The following is a 21,493-nucleotide window of genomic DNA, read 5'->3' on the forward strand; positions in this document are numbered from 1 at the left end:
GTCCACCATTTCAAACAAATAGATTCAGGATGAAGTCGCTGCCACATTAAGCTAGGGATGGAGCTACTTTCAAACTGCTCAGAGAATTTAAGGCCAAGAGGTTACATTTTATGTGTTATGTCCCATGCAACAGATACCGATGAATGCTCTGTTGGTAATCCTTGCGGCAATGGAACATGTACTAACGTTATTGGAGGGTTTGAGTGTGCCTGTGAAGAAGGATTTGAACCAGGACCTATGATGACTTGTGAAGGTAACCATCTTTATTCCATTTTATTTCCACACAAGTAAATTTGACTTTACAGTGCTTTTTATTTCAGACCCATCTGATTAAAAATGATGTTTTCCTAGGGTGAAATGTGAAATTAACCATTTCAGGAGTGTTGCCAAGGAAGTTAGATTATGTTGTTCAGAAGAGCAACCATCATTTGTCACTCCAAGAACAATTAATTTTTACTAGCACTGGGCAAGACTGAGATCTTCTATTCCCATTTCAAACTGGATCTCCCATGACCTGACCACCTCAAGATCCAGACCCTGTGATTTCCCTGAGGTCCAATCCTTGACTCTTTGATTCCCCCAGGTCCCAACAATCTGAAGACATTTGGTCCTCGCCCCCATCACTTTGCGAACTCACCTATTCTCCACCACCACCAATCACCCATGTCTGCCACAAAGCACTGATTCTCTGATAAACCAGCAATGCTCCCTTCCCAACTCTCTCCACCCACTCTTGCCTCATCATGCATCATGATACAGGTGGTTCAATGTAACCCTCCCCACATTCCCTTGTGCCCTACTCCTCCAGTGGCTGAATTGATAGTGGCACATAAAGGAAAAATTGTAAGTGTAGCTCAATGACTTTGGGGATTGATGAATTATGGACCCATCCAATGCCAGTTAACATGCTGATTACAGAACACTACAGTTTCTAGGCTAACATTTTGAATTAGTCCAGGTTGGCATAGATCAGTGAGATCTTTCAATTATTACTGGAGGGCAGGGATGTGGACACAACAAATGGTATGCTTGTTACTATGATGGGAAGCATTAAAGTAATCATTTTTGATAGTTGCCTAATCAACTTCATGTTTACAGAAGTAGTGAAGTCAGAGTTGCGTTCAGTTCCTATGCATCATGAAATATTGGCAGGTACTTATGCCCTCGTGTTAGTCAACATCTTCAATTAGAAAGAAATTAAAGGGGAAAATTGAATAGCATAAAGTATATTCCACGCTAATGTTTGGGAGATCAAAGATAACATTTTATTGTTATTTCTTTCCAATACCAGACATAAATGAATGTGCACAAAATCCTCTGCTTTGTGCATTCCGCTGTGTTAATACCATAGGAGGATATGAATGTAAATGTCCTGCTGGTTATGTTCTCAGACAAGATGGGAAGATGTGCCGAGGTGAATTCAAATTTCCATTTTAATGCTTGGTAACGTTTTTTAAGCTTAATATCTGTAGAAATATTACATTTTGAGCATTGTTTAATCCTAGCAACATAATTATTAATACAAAGTTCAAAATTGAATTCATTTAGAAACAAACTGTCTATTCTCTATTATCCAACATGGGAAATAACCCCATTGTTGGAAGAACTGTGCATCCTTTCTACTGAAAGTTATTCCATTCATACTTTAGCCAACTTTACAAGTTTGTTGTGCAGTATGCCGTTTTATATTCAACACAGAAGGACAATACTTCATTCCTTAGGGTGGATACTGACTTTGAACAATAGTATTCAATGGTTGGTGATGAATCAACAGTCAGATTTAATGATTTCTCTTTTCTCATTTCAATTTGCATTGATATCAGTTCATAATGTGCTTGATTTGAACCAATGTACAGTAAGTTAGAACTTAGAACCAAAATATTATTATAATGTTTCAATTTATTATCACTTTGATAGTTAACATGATAATATTATACAAAAATCACTATTTTGATTTTAAACCCTCTTTTGTGAAGACTTCACCAGAATCTTACCTTGGATTTATGGAGTATGGTTATTTGTTACTTAATATCCATCAAAGCTAAAGAAATATGTGCCTTCTTGCAGTTTTAGCAGCATTTGACGGGCAATGTGAACTTTTGTTCCAAGAAGAACAAAATCTCAGAAACAACAATGTGAAGAATCACCTCAGACCTATTGTTGTTAAAGGAAAAGTATGGGCCAGGACACCAACACAGCTACTTCCAGGAAATGTGTTGTGGCACTTCAATGTGCAGTTGTAGAGGCAGATGGGACCCTTAATCCAGCATTTCATTCAAAGCATGACGCACCATAATTCCAGATACCTCTGTACCAGCCTCCATGGCATGCTCAAGTTGTGGATGTGGTCTTAAACTAACTTTTTGACTCAGACAAGAATGCTCTCACGGACCCAGACTGACATACATAAATACAAAGTAACAGGCTCATTCACCACAAGCACAATGCAAGTTCATAACCTGATTAGAGGTTGCTTCAGTCTCATTGCCATGTACATTAGATTTTTCATGTAAAAATCATTTGTAATGTTAATGAAAACCCCCAATGTTGCATAATTTTACAGATCAGGATGAATGTGAGGAGCAACTGGATGATTGTGCATCAAGAGGAATGATGTGCAAGAACTTGATTGGAACTTTCATGTGTATCTGCCCACCTGGATTAGTGCGCCAGTTGGATGGTGAAGGGTGCATTGGTAAAAGGACAAGTCTTTATGAATATCTTACCATTCAGCTTAGAATGCTTGAGTTCATTTTTGCAGTATGCCATATCAAACATGTCATAATTATTTCAACCAGATGAAAATGAATGTCGCACAAAACCTGGCATTTGTGAAAATGGTCGGTGTATTAATACTGCAGGAACTTATAGGTGTGATTGCAATGAAGGATTCACTGTCAGTTCCACACAGACAGAATGTGTTGGTGAGTTTTCAATTTTTAATGATTGGTGGTAGCTTTGGTGTCAATTCTAATTTTACTAGATACTGTGTATTGTAGTCTAAATTTCTTCAGTATTCTGCTGTTGCACTGTCTTAATTTGCAGTGCTGCAAAATCAGAGTTGTGTATTTTAGTCAGGAGGGAGCAGAAGGAAGCTTCTCAAAAAGCAATGTATGCACTTCAAGGGAGAATATTACCAGAAAATTACGCAATTTGCTACAGATGCCCCATGCAAAAAAAACTCAACATCATTTACAAGGTGAGCCTAAATAGGCCATGTGCTCAGATAACAGTAAGTCAAAAGAAGTAGTCAGTATTTGCCCAAGGTGATCATGAGCATTAATTATTTCCGCATCAGGCATTTTCAGTATATCAAGATAAGTTTGCCAGTTCATTACCTTAAAAGAGCTATTTTTAATTATCTGCATCCATCTGCATCATAATCAGTAGGTACATGGGCTGGATTTTAAAATCAACGAAAAGCAAAGGAATAGCACTAGCCCGTAGATACACTTGTCCACAGACTTTCTGTGGAACTCGGAATCTGAACTTGTTGTTATTAGAGATACAAAATAGGGCAGCACCTTTTAGAGGAGATCTGGGACCTCCATGAAAAGAATGAGAGGTTAGGGAAATAAGTGGGAAATGGGGTTGATGGGATTGCTCTGAGAGCCAGCATAAACTCAATAGACTGAATAATCTCCTTCCATGTCATAAGAAAACATCAAAAATATTTCAGCAAGTTATAATGTATCTCTGCTAACCAGTCAAATACTGAGTGATGGCAAGTCTAAGTCATATGCAATTTAGCATAGCAATACCATAAATAATTTACAGAAAGCAACATGGAGGAAAACAAACCTGAAATTATAAGATCAAGGAATGAGACAAATAGAAAACGTATAAAGGGAATTTAAACTTCAACTTTAAAAAAAAATATCCAATAATAAGACTGAATGAATGGGTGTTTATAACTGCAGTGTTTAGTCTCAGTGCCACTAAGTTTGGCAATAATCAAGATTTTTCATTCTATTAGAGATTAATATTAAAATGGACAAACCCTATTTTTTTCTGATGGATTCGGTTATTATCCATTTAGGTAAATTCCCCAATTTCCTGATGTCCACATTTAAGTGTACACATGCAGCTGCCAAAAGTTGCTGTCTCATTCACTCCTCAATAACAGTTAGCAGAGATAGACTCACTGTAATTTCTGATGGAACATACACACTTACGTCTGTCTAATTTGGGGATGTAGTAACTGACATAGAGTAGAGCTTTATCTGTCGTGTGTTTCTGATTCCTCTTTAGCTGAAAGGATATTGTGCAAATCTACAGCAACTTTTGCAGTAAGCTGAAACTGTTGAGCAGTTATACATGAATGATTACTTAAATGAAACAGTATATTGATTCATTATTTCTCATTTTTGTATGAGAAATGTAATTGTACCTATTGATTATTTTAACTAAAAGTTATGCGGTAAATTAAGCACTATTGTATGTCAATTAAATAATAGAATGATTCATTTGTAAAGATGAATAGAGTAGGTGTATTTACCGTAACATAGTAAAGCACCTTAACCTTTCCTTTACACAGGTAGATATACTATGCTTAAGTTTTTGTATCCATTCCATTTGGAGGAAGAATTTACAGTCAACTTCAACATGAATTATTATTAAGTTTTGCTATTTTTAAAAAGATTAATATCACCTAAGGAAGTGAAGTTTTTATAATTATAAATATTGGTTGTATGCTGACAATTTTTTAAAAAAATAACTATTTGTAGATACATGAATCATTTTAGTAATTGTTATTAGATCTTTCAGATACAATATTGACAACAGTGTTCCAACAGGGAAGTGTAAGCTGTGATTGCAGATATTGTCCCTTTCATGCAAAATTTGATTCAGTCATCTGGTGATCTGGATGGAGATAGCTGGTAGATCTAAGTAAGGCATACTGGCTACCAAATTATCCAGCTGTATTAAAGTGATGTAAATTTTAATGATTCCATGACATGCTGATGTACTTGAGTTTTTTTGCAGACAACCGCAAAGGTTTATGTTTCGCGGAAGTGCTACAGACCATGTGTCAGATGGCCTCCAGCAGCCGAAATCTTGTTACAAAATCAGAGTGCTGCTGTGATGGTGGACGTGGCTGGGGGTCACAATGTGAAATCTGCCCACTTCCAGGAACAGGCCCTTTTAAGAAGCTCTGTCCACTTGGACCCGGTTACACCACAGATGGAAGAGGTAATTACATCAGCTGCTGTTCAAAGACACTCATTGTTTTTGACTTTATATTTAATCATGTTCTTCATGAATCATTGAATTTGGCAATGTTCTGTGATATTTTCCGGCAATAACAGCTTTTTTTTTGTGTAAGATTCCAGAGACATATGGCACAGAAACTGGCCATTCAGCCCAGTCAGTCCATGCCAGTATCCAAATCTATCAGCCAAACCCTCTATTCTCTTCTGCCTCATTTGCCTGTCCAGCCTCCAGCCTCTCCTTAAACATTTCACTGCTGTTCTGTTCAACCACTCCCCTTGGTAGCAAGTGCTACATTCACAGTAGTCTTCTTCTGGCTTTGCTACTGGATTTCTTGGTGATGATTATCTAATTATACTCTTTCCCACAAATGGAAACATTCTCTTTGTATATACCCTATCAAAACCTTTCATATCCAGTCAGCCCTTTCTGAAGGGAGAAGAGATCCAGCCAGTTCATCCTTTCCTGATGTATAACCCTGCATTTCTGAATTCATCCTTATTCATCTTCTCTCTTCTCTACACCCTCTCGAATGACTGCTTCCTTCTATAATATGCAGATCAGAACTCTTAAGTATGATCCATCTCTTAAGAGATCTCTTAAGAGATTCAAAATCTTCCAAGTAATAGAAGCCTTCTCGACCTACCAAATTGTACTCCCTTGCATTTATCTGTGTTGAACTTAGCTGGCCAATTATGTGGCCATTCTGCAAGTTTATTGACGTCCTCTTGTAATTTGTTGAAGGCCTCCTCAGTATTGACTAAGAAGCCCTCAGCTGGAATGTCATCTAGTCTCAAGGTCTTTGCTGTATCCATTGCTCTCAATCATTTCTTTTTATCACATGGATTGAATTGAATTGGCTGAAGACTGGTTTCTGTGACGATGGGAATCTCAGGAGGAAGCCGAGATGCTTTGTCCACTCAACACTTCTTGCAGAGCATGATGTCAGCGCTTCAGCCTTGTCCTTGGCATTCACATGCTGGGTCCTCCCATCACTGAGGATGGAAATGGGCATAGATCCACTTCCTCCTGTTCACCACCATTCACAATTAAAAGCTACAGGTTTTAAAGGTAGAAAAATTAATTGAGAGGTAGAAGGAATTAAGAATTTAATTTAGGAATTTCAGAGTTTGGGGATATAGCTGCAAAAGGTGAGGCAAGGGAATGGTACACAGGTGACATTCAGAGGGACAGGTTGGGGGAGGGAAAGAGATGGAGGGAGTAGCTGAGGTGGACAAGGTTACAGAGATAGCGAGGGGAAGGGGCATGACAAGATTTAAGCATTAGCAAATATTAAAAACAAATTGTTTTTGCTATTGTTGCTACTCATCTGTGGCTGCTGTTGTATATGGTTCCTCTTTAATAAAATGTGTTAGATTGACTTTAGCCAGATGTCATATCTAGATTCTTTATTAGAATGGATAGATGGGTGAACAAAAAGGGATTGCATGGTCATAGGAACAAAATGGATAAAAGCAATTAAAACTATTTTCTCACATTGAGGGTAAACAGTGCCAATGGCTGTTTAAGTGAAGAAATGTTTATTTGTAACAGATATGTATTTCTTTGCATACTGTTTAGAACATAGAACATTACAGCACAGTACAAGCCCTTCGGCCCACGATGTTGTGCCGACAGTTTATCCTGTTCCAAGATAGGATACCTTTATTAGTCACATGTACATCGAAACACACAGTGAAATGCATCTTTGCATAAAGTGCAATCCGTAAGTGTCTCCACACTTCCAGCACCAACATAGCATGCCCACAACTTCCTAACTCGTTCGTCTTTGGAATGTGGGAGGAAACTGGAGCACCCGGAGGAAACCCACACAGACACAGGGAGAACGTAGAAACACCTTACAGACAGTGGCCAGAATTGAACCTGGGTCACTGGCGCTGTAATAGCGTTACGCTAACCGCTACACTACTGCTATCTAACCATTCCCTCCCACATAGCCCTCCATTTTTTTTATCATTCATGTGGCTATCCAAGAGTCTCTTAAATGTCCCTAATGTATCTTCCTCCACCACTTCTGCCGGCATTCCCCGCACCCACCACTCTCTGTGTAAAAAACTTACCTCTGACATCCCCCCATATACCTTCCTCCAATCACCTTAAAATTATGACCCCCTTGTGTTAGCCATTTTCACCCTGGGAATAAGTCTCTGACTGTCCACTCGATCTATACCTGTTTTCATCTTGTACACCTTTATCAAGTCACCAGTCATCCTCCTTTGCCCTAGCTTGCTCAACCTATCTTCATAAGACATGCTCTCCAATCCAAGCAGCATCCTGGTAAATATCTCCTTGGCACCCTCTCTAAAGCTTCCACATCCTTCCTATAATGAAGCAACCAGAACTGAACACAATACTCCAAGTGCGGTCTAACCAGAGTTTTATAGAGCTGCAACATTACCTCATGGCTCTTGAACTCAATACCCCGACTGATTAAGGCCAACACACCATACGCCTTCTTAACAACCCTATCAACCTGCGTGGCAACCTTGAGGGATCTATGGATGTGTTCAGCAAGATCCCACTGTTCCTCCACACTGCTAAGAGTCTTGCTGCCATTAAGCTTGTATTCTGCCTTCAAGTTCAATCTTCTAAAGTGTATCACTTTACACGTTTTCGGGTTGAACTCCATCTGCCACGTCTCAGCCCAGCTCTGCATCCTATCAATATCCTGTTGTAACCTACAACAACCTTCTACACTATCCGCAACACCACCAACCTTTGTGTCGTCTGCAAACTTACCCACCCTTCCACATCCTCATCCGTCACTTATAAAAATCACAAAGAGCAGGGGTGCCAGAACAGATCCCTGCGGAACACCACTGGTCACCGACCTCCAGGCAGAATACGCTCCATCTACAACCACCCTCTGTCTTTTATGGACGAGCCAATTCTGAAACCACACAGCTAATTTTCCCTGGATCCCATGCCTCCTGACTTTCTGAATGAGGCTTCCATGAGGGATCGTATCAAATGCCTCACTAAAATTCATGTACACCATATCCACTGCTCTACCTTCATCAATTTGCTTTATCACATCCTCAAAGAATTCAATCAGTCTCGTGAGGCACGACCTGCCCCTCACAAAGCCATGCTGACTGTCCCTAATCAGCCTAAGCTTCTCCAAGTGCCCATAAATCCTGTCTTTAAGAATCTTCTCCAGTAATTTGCCCACCACTGAAATAAGACTCACTGATCTGTAATTCCCAGGGTTATCCCTACTCCCTTTCTTAAACAAAGGAACAACATTTGCTACCCTCCAATCATCTGACACTACTCCTGTGGCCGGTGAGGAAGCAAAGATCATCGCCAAGGCTCAGCAATCTCTTCCCTCGCTTCCCGTAATAACCTTGGATATATCCCATCTGGCCCCAGTGACTTATCTATCCTAATGTTTTTCAAAAGTTCCAGCACATCCTTTTCCCTTGTCCAAGTGCAACAAGACCAGGACAACATTCAGTCATAGGCTGACAAGGTAATATCAATGTCACGCAAGTGTCAGCTTTAAATAATGAAAATCTGCCCAGTTCCCCTTCAGACTCAGTGGTATTACCATTGTCAAAACGTCTGTCATCAACCCTGAGGGTGTCATACTTGACCAGAAACTTAACTGATCCAGCCACATGAATACTGTAACTACAAGAGCAGGTTAGAGACTGAGTATTCTGTGGTGAATAACTTCCCACCTGACTCTCAATGTCCTTCCACCATTTTCAAATCAGGAGAGTGATGGAATACTCTCATTTGCCTCGATGCGTGTTGCTCCAATAACAGTCAGTAAGCTCAACATCATCCACAAAAAGACAACCAACTTGATTAGCAACCCATCTTCCACCCCGAGTATTCATTTCCATCCCACCAGCACACTGTGGTTGCAGTATGTACCATATAAAATACATTGCAGCAACTCACCATGGCTTCTTTAACAGCCTCTTCCAAACCCACAACATGCACCACAGAAAATGATGATGATAGAAGAGGCATAGGAATGTTGCCACCTGCAAAATTCACTCCAAGACAAACATGATTCTGACTCGGAAATATACCATCACTGGGTCAGAATCCTGGAACATTTTAACAGCATTATGGGAGTACCTTCACCACAAGAACTGCAGTGGTTCAATAAAGTGGCTCACCACCATCTCCTCAAGGGCAATTAGGCATGATCATGAATTGCTGAACTTGCCAGCAATGCATCCATCCTATAGGGAATAAAGTAAAAGAAACTTCCACAAGCCCATTGAGTCAGGCAGCTTGCAAAAATATCAAACAATATATGAAGAAAATTCAGGGTAAAGGATCAATGGTAAGTAGTTGCTTCTCTATCCCCAGTCTGTTTTCTTTGAGTTTAATTTCCTGTTGGAAGCAGCAGGTCGGGGAACATGCATTAAATTTCTGTACCTTCATCTTTGTTACCCATGCTCCTGCTAATCTCCTGATATATTATGGCTCAGAATTTGCCAGCTGCCGTATGCTCACCGCTGATCTCTGAAGAAAGATTACACTTACCTTGCATGGATATGCCAATAGAAGCTTACTGAGAGAAACCACCTCTATTGTAGCAAGACCCTTTGATGCAATATGTCTTCTATAATGTCAATGGCATCATTGTGGGATTTGGGCAGGGGTATAGAAACATGACCTGCGCACAAAATTATTCAAAGAAGTCTTTGGCTAAGGTGAGACTCCATCCACCACCCCTCCCTTAGCTGCTGTCAAAGTTATCAAAACTTAAAATATTTCTGACATTCAAAATTTTGACATACAAAATTAACAACTAAAATGTTAAAATATTACTATGTTACTTTAAGTCATAAAACTAAAGCATTTAACATATTTAAATAAAGTCCAGTAATTAAGGAAATTCTAAATAATCTAACCAGCCTTCATAGCTGTTTCCATCCATTGAATGATGGAGAAGCTGTCCCTCTGCCAGGTCCACCTGGCACAGGTCGCTCACGCAGATTCCTCTTTGTGGAAAATTGTTGCAAGTTTGCAGTTCCTTGCCAGATTCTGGAGTCCATTGTTGGAGCACAGTCAAAAAACTATTGTGAATAGCAGGATGCAACTTCAGGATCTTTTCATGCACACTGCATTCCTGAAGTTGCATACATGGGTGTAATTGGGCGGTGCGGGCTCATTGGGCCGGAAGGGCCTGTTACCGTGCTGTATAAATAATTTTTTTCAAATTTAGGCGGGGATTTCATACATTTCAGCAGTTACACAGGAAACTGCCAGCATTGCTCTGTAAAATCTGGGCCTGTAATTTAAGTAATAAACCACTATACTTCCTTGCAATAATACTTAGTAAAACTTGACCATTGTATGTTATATTAGATATTTTGGCACAACGTGACCAAAATATCTTGGCAAAGAGGCTTGAGAGTGATGATTAATGTGTGTGGAAATTGATGTCAGATTTGACAGTTAAGTCAACAACTGTGGCAAAAGTATAAAAGTGATGTTTGTGGATAAATCTTACAAACTAGAACATACATGTGATTTGCTTGTCCAGTATCACAAGTGCAGGAAATAATCTGGTGTGGAAGATTTCAATGTAAACATATCATGCAAGAGTCCCACAAGATGTTAATGCTAATGATTTACTTTGAAAGATATCTGGCAAGTTTCCCAAGTTTGCAACACAAAGATATGATATGCAATATTTCTTTAAGTTGAGGCCCTCCTAAATTTCTAATGGATGGCCTAGTGGCTCACAAAATTGTTACAGTATTTGGAAAATTTAAGGATTTGTTTTTTAGGGTCACATTAGTTCAGTATATCTAGTTTATTGACAGAAAATAGCATACATTCATTCTTAAAGGTTTATCTATATTTGAGAAAATAAATCATTTCAATTGAAACAAATTCCCAGTTGCAGATTATAATGCATGCGAGTCATCTATTTTTTTAATACCTTTTGTATCTGAACTGGCAACGTCTTTCCAACTTAAAATTCTCACCAGCAGAAACACTTACTCCAGGATGAAATAAGTGAGTGGGATAATGCTCAGACTGCCAGGTTCCTACTTAAACAACATCAGAAATTATAGATCTGATTGCCAGTGGCATTCTTTGCAATTGTAGAGACTATGCAAGAGGTTCATTAGACTTCAGAAACTATGCCAGTAAAGGCCACATTATCCAACATGCAAAATATTAGAGTTTATGATGTACACCAGCTGTGCACGCAGCCTGTCCATTAAAACTAAATACAAAAGGTTAGTTATGTTCTCGCTGAATAAGTTCTCTTAAAGCTGAACTGCTCGTAAGTTACGGAAATCCATTTGAATTAATTTTTATGGGAATTGCCAGCTCTACATTTGCTCTTTCTAGATCTAAAAGAAGATTGAAGTATGGTTTAAGTACAACTCGCTTAGAAGCAAGTTTATATTATAGACAGGCCATTGAGATCCAAATTTCTAATCCAAACAACTGAGAAAGGGCAACGATATTAGCCCTCCAACATCAAATTCACACTGCTCCATCCACTAGGTAATGTCTAGTTAATGCAGAGGAGAGGGGTGGAAAAGGTGAACAAAGGGAGAAAGACCCCTACTGGGAGTGGGAAAGGAACACGGGGAGTTGGTAACTGAAATTATAGAATTCAGTGTTCGTACCAATCAGGCTGTAGGCTTTCAAAGCTGAATATGAGGTGCTATTCTTCTAACTTACATTTGGACTCACTGTGGCAGTGGAGAGGACACACAGATTAATGCGGGAATGGGAAGGAGAGTTGAAAAATCATGGCATCTGTGCTTTGTCCACAACAGCCATCTTCAGTTTACAGTGGCATGTCATTTCAACTCCCCTTGCCATTCTCACACCAACCTGTATGTCCTTGACCTTCTCCACTGCCACAGTGAGGACAAACACAAACTAGACCAACACCTCATATTCTGCTTGGGTAACCTACAGCCCAATGGTATGAACATTGAACATTCCAATTTCAGGTTACCCACACCCCCTGTGTTCCTTTTCCATTCCCATCAATTCTCTCTCTTCCATTGTTCACCTTTTCCATACCTACCTCCCTTGTTACCTGGACATCACCCTCCCCAACCTGGTTCCTACTGCCCCTCACCCACATATCTATCTACCTGGATTTCTTCCCCACTGGTTCACTTTTCCTATCCCCTACCCCACCTTACTCCATCTGCCTAATATTTTTTTATGTTCCAACTATCACCTACCAACCTCTATCTCAACACTCCCCCTTCCCCACCTGGCTCCATCTGTTCATCATCCTCCTCCACCTCATCTGGTTCTACCTATCACCTTCCAGCTTCTATCTCGCCTTTCCCTCTCACCTCTTTATACTGGCTATCTTCTCTCTACACTCTCGGTCCTGATGCAGGGTCTCAACCTGAAACGTCAACAATCCCTTTGCCTCCACAGATGCTGCCTGACCTGCTGAGCTCTTCAGCCATTTATATTTTTGCTCTAGGTTCCAGTATCTGCAGTCTCTTGTATCCCTAAAAATAGAAAATGCCAGGGACACTCACCAGGTAAGGCAACATCTATAAAGAGAGAAAAGCAAACTTAACATTTCAGCTCAATGACACCCATGTTCAATGACCCAAAACACCAAGCTTGTTTCTCCCTCCACAGATACTGCCTGACCTGCTAAGTATCTCCAGCATTTTCTGGTTTTATTTCAATAAATGGTTTCATTGTGCCTGTAAACTTAAGTCCCACTAGATTCTGATTAATTCAAGTGGCTTACCTAGAGAAACAGAAGAGAAAAAGTGTTAGGATTTTGGTCACAAAGCAAATTCTCAAACATATTTGAGTGCCAGTATAAAAATCTAACATGCAATTATATTTGAGTGCAACTTGGAGACAATGTGACTTATCAGGAGGTGAGGAACTTAACAAGCTTGCCTGTTAGGATAAGGAATGCAAAGTCCTGGTGTCATAGAGAGTCGCAGCATGGGAGCAGGCCCTTCAGCCCAATGATTCCATGCCAACCAATAACAACCCCATTTACTCTAAACCTACATGAATCCCAAACTTCTTGCAAATGGAAGATGATATTCAAAGAAGTCTCAGCAAATCGTGTTATTGGTTTTAGACTACCAGGCCTTTTTCTAATGAGATTTGCTCCATGCTGTTGTGATTCTGCAGGTAAACAGAGGAATAATATTGAAAAGATAGCAGTTTGTAGAATATATCCAGTCACACCCAAGTGATCATCCTGCATTATTTGGGTGTGATATGGTCATGTGTGCACACAGACAAACATTATACAACTGCATTGGGCCAGATTTTTAGGGAATTACAGAGGAATATGAGTTCTGAAGTTGCAGTTAGTCTTTCATTGTTTTTTGGAATGAATTCTCATGTCACAATCCTCATGAAGTCCAGCGTGGGAGCCTGAAGTTGATGTAATTTCCCAATCATTTTCAGTGAAGAAACCTCACAGACCTCTTGCATCAGGTTGGCCCTGCTGCAGGGACTGCTTTTCCATTGATTTCAATGGAGGGGAATGGCTGTGAGGGACTTCGGTAAGTAATAATTAATTTAGATTTTTATAACAATCCTTCAGAAGTATTTGTTTTGTGCGTTGCAGGTTTTTATTTTGATTGTTATATTTTTAATGGATTTTACTGGTTCTGAAAGCTTTTAAATACATAAAATGTTGAAATGTCTTCTCAGCTTTATTTGTAGCCAGAGGTTGTTTTGCTCGTGCTTTACCAGGCCCCCACCCATGTATACCCGTTACACTGCAGCATGCGGTACCTTTCTACGAGAGCTAAAACCAGCTCCATGCTGCAAGTTCCCATTGGGCCAAACTACACAAGGTAGATCCAAACTTCTTTTGGAGGTCAGCAGTGAGCAAGTCCATAGATTCTGGACAACTATCTTGCAGAGGTGTTTGATATAATCACTTAAGAGTTTTGACCATAAAAAATATTAAGATACATCTTATGATACGACCATTAATAAAGAGTCGTAAGCACAGAAACAGGCCCTTTGGCCCACTACATCCATGCCAAACTTTTTACCCATCTACACCAGTCCCACTTGCCCTCATTAGGTTTGTATCCTTCTATGCATTGCCTATTCAAGAATCAGTCTAAATACATCTTAAACATAGTCATTGTATCTGATTCCATTTTTCTGCTACCTTTAAATCTTAATACCTTCCTCATTTGAATTCCGGTACTAGGGACTTCATAATTGATATAGAATTCTATTACTAAGCACTGTGCACAATGATAGTTTGCCCAACTTGGACATCCTTATGTGGCAGAATCTGAATTTCTCCAGCTTACTTTTGCTGTACTATCCAACTCTTCACTCATTTCATTTTGCAAGCAGCAAAGTTAATACTTTTACTTCTGCTCTCAGATGCTGCTACAGAATTTTAAGTGTAAGAAACATCACTTTTAAATTCCCAACAAATGTTCATTCTTGCATCTATACCATTTGATTACATTAGACTTCCTATTTTATATGTTTGGTATGATATAATGCAGAAGCAAGAATGAAGCTTTTACTGATGATTGGACTTGCATGGATATTGGGTGAACTTAGAATAGGCTTGGTCTTGGGATATATCACAGTCAATTAGCCAGTCAGGCCTTACTGTTTTAACACACTGGAAACAATTAATAATTAGTGATTAAGTCAAAATGAAAGCAGCTGTGGCACTGAAACTCTGCTGTATCAAAAATCATTACCTTCAAAGAAAAGGAAAAAATGTTTTCTTTTAACCAGTTTTATTATATTTTGTTTCAGATATTGATGAATGTCAAGTCCTTGCAAACTTGTGTCAGAATGGACAGTGTATTAATACTGTTGGATCATATCGATGTCTCTGCAAGACTGGCTACACCACAGACCTCACTGGCATAGCCTGTGTGGGTAAGTATTTTAAAAGAAAATTATAGGCACAAATTATAGATTATACAAAGTTTCAAGGACAGGGTAAGAAAATAATGGCTACCAGTAATGAGTAACTTAATTCACCATGTGATAAATTGTAGACGTTTGTTTTTAAATACAATATTTAAACTAATGTCAACAAAACCAAGCACATTGACAGTTCAACTAGTTTGTGAAGAATTCTTACTGGTTTAATTTTATGAGTTCCACAATTTTCAAGCTTACCAAAACATCTATTTGTGTAACTTCCTTAATATAGTAAATATTGCTAGACACTTTACAAATATGTAACAGCAATATTAGAAGAAGTAACAAGTAATGTTGTTAGAGAAGAGATGTTATAAGTTAAGAAGCAAAAATGCAGAGGCATTTGGGGGGAAGGAGTTCCAGAATGTACTGCAGAAAGACTGAAGACAATGGCACAGATAGCAGAATGGGATACACAGAAAATTATAACAAGAATAGATGGTGGGATAGTTTGACTGCTAGTCAATTATCTTCTCATTAAAAAGTGTAGTTGTCTTGTTCTATTTTCAAGCTGACTTTTAGTATAATTAAGGCAGGGAGCTATTTAAATATGCTAATTAAATATCATGCTTTGTAGTTCCAATTGTGCTGAGCATTTAGTTGCTAAATGCCAGAAGCTGCCAGTTTCTTTTAGAGTTACATGAGAATTTCACAAGGACTCATAAAAATGTTCCATTCATTCGCCTGCAAGTTTCCCTCCAAGTCATATGCCATCCTGCCTTTGAAATATATTGCCAACTCTTTGTTACTGCTGGGCCTACATAACAGCACTTTGGGAGTATCTCCTCCACAAAAATTCCATAGGTCAAGACAGTGGCTTACCATCACCTTGTTGAAGGTAATTGGCAATGGACAATAAATGCTGATCTTCCCAGCAATGTCCACGTCCTTCAGGATCCAGCTGATTTCCATTGCCAAAAATTGATGAATTGTAACAACATCCCTGATTTGGCATCTACACTTCCCTGGTGCAATTCATATGAGGCCCACACCTCCAAATGATTCAGACATTTCCACTGTGGCCTTGGTTATAATTTGATAATTCAGCCCAGCTCCACCATGACACAGCATTATACAGCTGACTATTGTGGGACAACTTATAAGGAAACCAAGCAAAGCAAAATGCATTAAGTAGAAGGTAAAATTAACTGTTGATACAAAGTAAAATATTACGCGCTATCTGTTGGGTGTTGAAAATTCTCTCATCTAGGATGTATGATATGCATAGATAGACTAAAAAGAGCATAATTGCACAAATATTATAAATTAGTAAAGTCAGTTAAGTTATTCCTTAATATTATCTTTATATAAGGAAACGACAAGAAATTATTCAGGTCAGGGTTTGTCCAACATCTAATAGATACCATAAAAAATATTATGTCTTCATTATACATAAATCATACAACAATCTATGTGCCATGATCAGTTTTAACATACAGTGTGTTCCCATTGAACTTTACCTCAGATCGTACTCTGGTAATTTTGCTGATCGTAAATCTCATAGTAGTTGTGATTAATTTTGGAGCTTCTCAAACATACTTCCTTCTGTCCTAACAACTGCAGTTACTTATATAGTACAGAAAAGGTTTATCATTTATACTCTTGTAAATTGCTAGATCTTGATGAATGTGTTCAAGCACCAAAACCGTGTAATTTCATCTGCAAGAACACGGAAGGAAGCTACCAGTGTGCATGTCCTAGAGGATACTTGCTGCAGGAAAATGGGAAAAGTTGCAAAGGTGACTATAATATTAATTTCCAGCATCACAATAACCTATCTGGTCCAGATTTGAATTTTTTTCATTACAGGCCATCCCTGGGTTACAAACAGGTTCCATTTTTACAGACGTCCATATATTGATCTTGTCAATAAGTCAGAAAACACACAAAATCACACAATATGGTAGCCATACCTCCACAGTATTGTAATGAATGGCATCAAAATTGCATAAGACTGATAAGAAGGAACAATTACTGAAAGTGGAGAGAGGGAGAGGAGAAACTAGATCTGCCATTTGTAGGAATGAACATATATCGAATTTGTAAGTTTATTCATATTATGGGAGCTCTTTCATATGTCCAGGTATCGATAAGTTAGCTGTTCCTAACCCAGTGACAGCCTGTACTATTTGGTTTGGTTTATTATTATTGTCACATGTACCGAGGTACAGTGAAAAACTTGTCTTGCATACCATTCATACTGATCAATTCACTACACAGTGCTTTGAAGTAGTACAGGGTAAAACAATAACAGAATGCAGAATAAAATGTACCAGCTACAGAGAAAGTGCAGTGCAGGTAGACAATAAGGTGCAAGGTCATAACAAGGTAGATTGTGAGGTCAAGAGTCCCATCTTATTGTGTTAGGGAACCGTTCAATAGTCAGAAATATTTCATCAGATTTAAATTAAAAATTAACTTTAGTTACTGAAAATTCTGTTATTGATTAATTTTGTTTAAATACACATTTTAATTATTTGAAAGATCCTTGCTTTAATAACCAGAAGAGCTTAATCTCAAAGTTGACATGTAGCAGGTAAGGATAATAATGACAGGCTTACCGCATTGGAGTCTCATTATGTCATATTTCAGATAGTCACTCATGTATCAGTTGCTAACTTCAGCCCTGTCATTATAGGAAGAATAAAACCATTTGCTTCTTCATACGTACAAAGTTAGACAGAGGATTCATTCTCTGACACCCAGTTGAAATTGAAATTGAAATTGAAATTAGATATAGTTTGACATGCATTGGGACACACACCTTTTCAATCAGGGGTAGTTTCTGCAAGAGAGAAGTTAATGCAACTGAGTGAACAATGGGGGGAATTTGTAGGAAATACAGGGAAACTATCAAAAAAAGTGCTAACAATATCAGGTGATGCTTCAGTTTCTAAATTATAGATGCTGTTTTCAAATGGTTTGCATTGTGCTGAAATATAAAAATGCTACCCTGTAGTAAATAAGAATCTGTGATTAAACAAGTTCTATAAAATGGATAAAAATGTTTGGAGGAAGAAATCCTTATCCAATCCCATTAAGTTTTAAAAATCCTTAAACTTTCAAATGGGAGGGACTGCCTTAAGGATATTTGTAAAAAAAATTCAGCCCTGTTTATTACTCTGGATATTTCTTTAGATTATTTTTCACAAGGAGATCCTATTAATTAACATAACAATGTCTGTCTGAAATTATGATTCCCAGTGGTAGTAAGGTAAGAAGAGACATCTGGCCTGACATGAAATATATGGATTTTTTTTTGTACTTCCCCTTCCCATAACATGGCAGCAACCAAAGAAGTGCTGAAATTACTTCCAAAAGTCATTTTAAAAATAAATAGTTTTCAAAGAAAATTCTGTATCATATGCTTCAATTGGGAAAATCATAGGCAGCTGGTGATTATTGGTGATCCATCACTTATGAAAGTAAAGTTACTCTGAGACCATTCATTGTATTATTACCAATTTCAAAATGTGATGCAAATACTTATTATTTACTATTATATACATATACATTATACTGTATACATTGTGACTGTAGCATTATTGTGTTCTTTGGGTTTGGAGAGAGGAAGCTGGAGTAAAAATATTTCTCTTGCATAGCTTCATTATTTAAACTGTTGCTTTCTTTTTTTCACTAGATCTGGATGAATGTGCTACAAAGCAGCACAACTGTCAGTTTCTTTGTGTCAATACAATTGGTGGATTTACTTGTAAGTGCCCTCCTGGATTCACACAGCATCATACAGCATGTATTGGTAAGTCACTGAGTAGAAATGAAGAGGGGGACAAAGGAAGAGGTATGAAGTTAAACTGTAGATAATTTTTTTGCAATGAAGCAATAGCCTACCCTAAATTTCTATGCCATAATTATGTACTGATTCTCAAATGCTTACATTGTAGTTAGTTTGTCACGAACAATTAAGTAGCAGCTCTCAGTGTAATTTTCAGGGTTCTTTAATTAGAGAAAATACTGACCTTTAGATGGCATAAGTCGTTAGTTAATCAGGCTATTAGGGAAAGTGAACAGGAGGTTCTCAAGCTGGATGCAAATGGCAGTCAAGGTACTCAGGTTCACCCAGAAGTGTTCGTAAGCTGCAGAGCTTCAGCTCCGTAATTGTACAGCCAGCATGCAGCCATATAAAGATACTCATGTAGATATCCACAAGGTTTTATTTTAGCTGCTCTGATGTCCACCTTTCTAATTTATTTACATGTTCAGGATATCCAAGCTGTCTGCTTGGAGACGAGGTAAATGCCACTAAACAAATGGGTGTGGTAGCATTGTAGTGTGATATCCAGAGAACATTAATCCAGGAACATGAGTTCAATTCCCACCAAATCAACAAGAAAATTTAAATTCAATTAATTAACTCATGAATAAAAAGCTGGTTACTATGGATTGTCATCTAGTTCATCAGTGTCCTTCAAGGAAAGAAATCTACCATGCTTACTCAGTTTGGGCCAACATGTGAATACAACAATCTGGTTGACTCTTAACAACCTCTTACCTAAGTGTCAATTAAGGATAGACAATAAATCTGTACAACATCTGCATCCCTTGAATGAATGAATAAATAAATTGCTGATGGTATCCATGAAGGAAGCAAGCAATGGGATCCAGAAGCAATAGAGTTGTATAATCAAAACTCCAGCGCTGTCATCAAGAAGGCTGTCAGAATGCCAAAACGTGGTTCAGGCATAGACAGATCTGAGAGCTTTCTTCATTGCACAGAACAGTGGCAGTGTATTGTGCACTGTTCAATATGAAGCACCAGCTACAGATGACAAGAGGCATAAGCAGCCTCTTTTGGACAGTGAAGTAGTGACAGAAGTTGATGTGAGCAATGCAAGAAAAATGATACACAGTTGTCTGTGATGCCTGTTAGTGCTGATCATGGCTGCCACATAGAAAACAAGGAGTTGAAACAAATGGGTCCTTTTCAGGCTAGAGGGATGTAACTAGTGGAGTAGCCCAGGGATCAGTTTAGTTTACATTAATGACCTTGAGGAGAGAATGAAATGCAAGGTTTCCAAGTTTGCCAATGATACAAAAATAGGTAGATTGATATGTTGTGATGAGGACATTGTAATTCTACAAAGGGACAGAGAGAGGTTGAGTGATTGGGCAAAAACCTGGCAAATGGAGTTCAGTGTGGGGAAGTGTGAGGTCATGTACTTTGGTAATAGGAATCAAAGGGCAGATTATTATCTAAATGAAGAGAGGCTACAAATGGGTGAAGTTCAGGGGGATCTAGGTGCTCTAGTGCATGAGTCACAAAATGTTAGTAGGCGGGTTCAACTAACAGTTAAGAAGGCAAATGGCTCGTTGGCCTTTATTGCAAAGGAGTTGGAGTTTAAGATTAGGAAGGTTTTGATACAGCTGTATAAGGTGTTGGTGAGGCCACACCTGGAATACTATGCACAGTTTGGCCCTTGCCTAAATAAGGATATATTAACATTGGAGGCAGCCCAAAGGAGATTCACCAGGCTAGTTCCTGGGATGACAGTTTGTCCTATCAAGAGAGGCTGGAGATTTGGAGTCTGTTTTCCTTGGAGTTTAGAAGAATGAGAGATGATCTCATTCAAAGATCCTAAGGGGGCTTGACAGGGTAGGTGTTGAGATGTTTCCACTAGTGGGCGAGCCATGAACTAGGGGACATGGCTGCAAAATAAAGTGCCGGTCATTTAAAATTGAGGTGCATGGAAATTTCTTCTAAAAGTACTGAATCTCTGGAATTCTCTATTCCTGATAGTGGTGAAGGCCATGTCATTAGATATCTTTGGGGTGAAGATGGATAAATATTTGAAAGATCAAGGAATTGATGGTTATAGGGAACTAGCACAGGAGAGCCAGCATAGATCAGCCATGACCATATTGAATGGTGGCGCAGGCTTGAGGGGCCAAAGAGCCTATTCCTCTTCCTATTTTCTTGTGTTCTCTTAGGCTCCATCAATCCACTCAACTGACATAGCCAAGCCCATTTTCTTCCACTTTCACACTGCACAAAATTGTGTTCCCATTGCTTGACATAAATTCTGGTCTCACTTTTCCCTACTATTTAAAAACGTCACTTATTGTATGTTACCCATAAATATTCTAGACTAGAAATTGGTGTTGCAAGTTAGGGAAACAGAAACTGAATACCATAATGTTGCATTCACATCCCTGAGGGGCTTTACCACTAACTGCTCCATCTGCACCTGCGCAGAAGAATGTTGGGTACCTATCAAGGGGAAATTAGCAAGTGAGCAGTGGAAGCACTGATCGTATTCCCCCATTTCCAAGTCTCCTTTCATCATCAATGCTCTTATGGCCCCCTCACACTTCCTTTGCTAATAATAAA

General features: G+C 38.7%; 1 protein-coding gene across 1 annotated transcript in view; it reads left to right on the plus strand.

The window, feature by feature from the left end:
- LOC127585186 (fibrillin-1-like) overlaps positions 1-21,493 on the plus strand; it is a 302,894-nt gene that overhangs the window by 258,499 nt on the left and 22,902 nt on the right. The window contains exons 53-60 of the mRNA XM_052042412.1: positions 134-253; positions 1,292-1,414; positions 2,564-2,695; positions 2,799-2,924; positions 4,987-5,193; positions 14,974-15,099; positions 16,764-16,886; positions 18,788-18,904. Of these exons, the coding sequence (XP_051898372.1) occupies positions 134-253; positions 1,292-1,414; positions 2,564-2,695; positions 2,799-2,924; positions 4,987-5,193; positions 14,974-15,099; positions 16,764-16,886; positions 18,788-18,904 (1,074 nt within the window). The remainder of the gene's footprint in view (positions 1-133; positions 254-1,291; positions 1,415-2,563; positions 2,696-2,798; positions 2,925-4,986; positions 5,194-14,973; positions 15,100-16,763; positions 16,887-18,787; positions 18,905-21,493) is intronic.

Source organism: Pristis pectinata, chromosome 32 (assembly GCF_009764475.1).
Source record: "Pristis pectinata isolate sPriPec2 chromosome 32, sPriPec2.1.pri, whole genome shotgun sequence".
NCBI lineage: Eukaryota > Metazoa > Chordata > Chondrichthyes > Rhinopristiformes > Pristidae > Pristis > Pristis pectinata.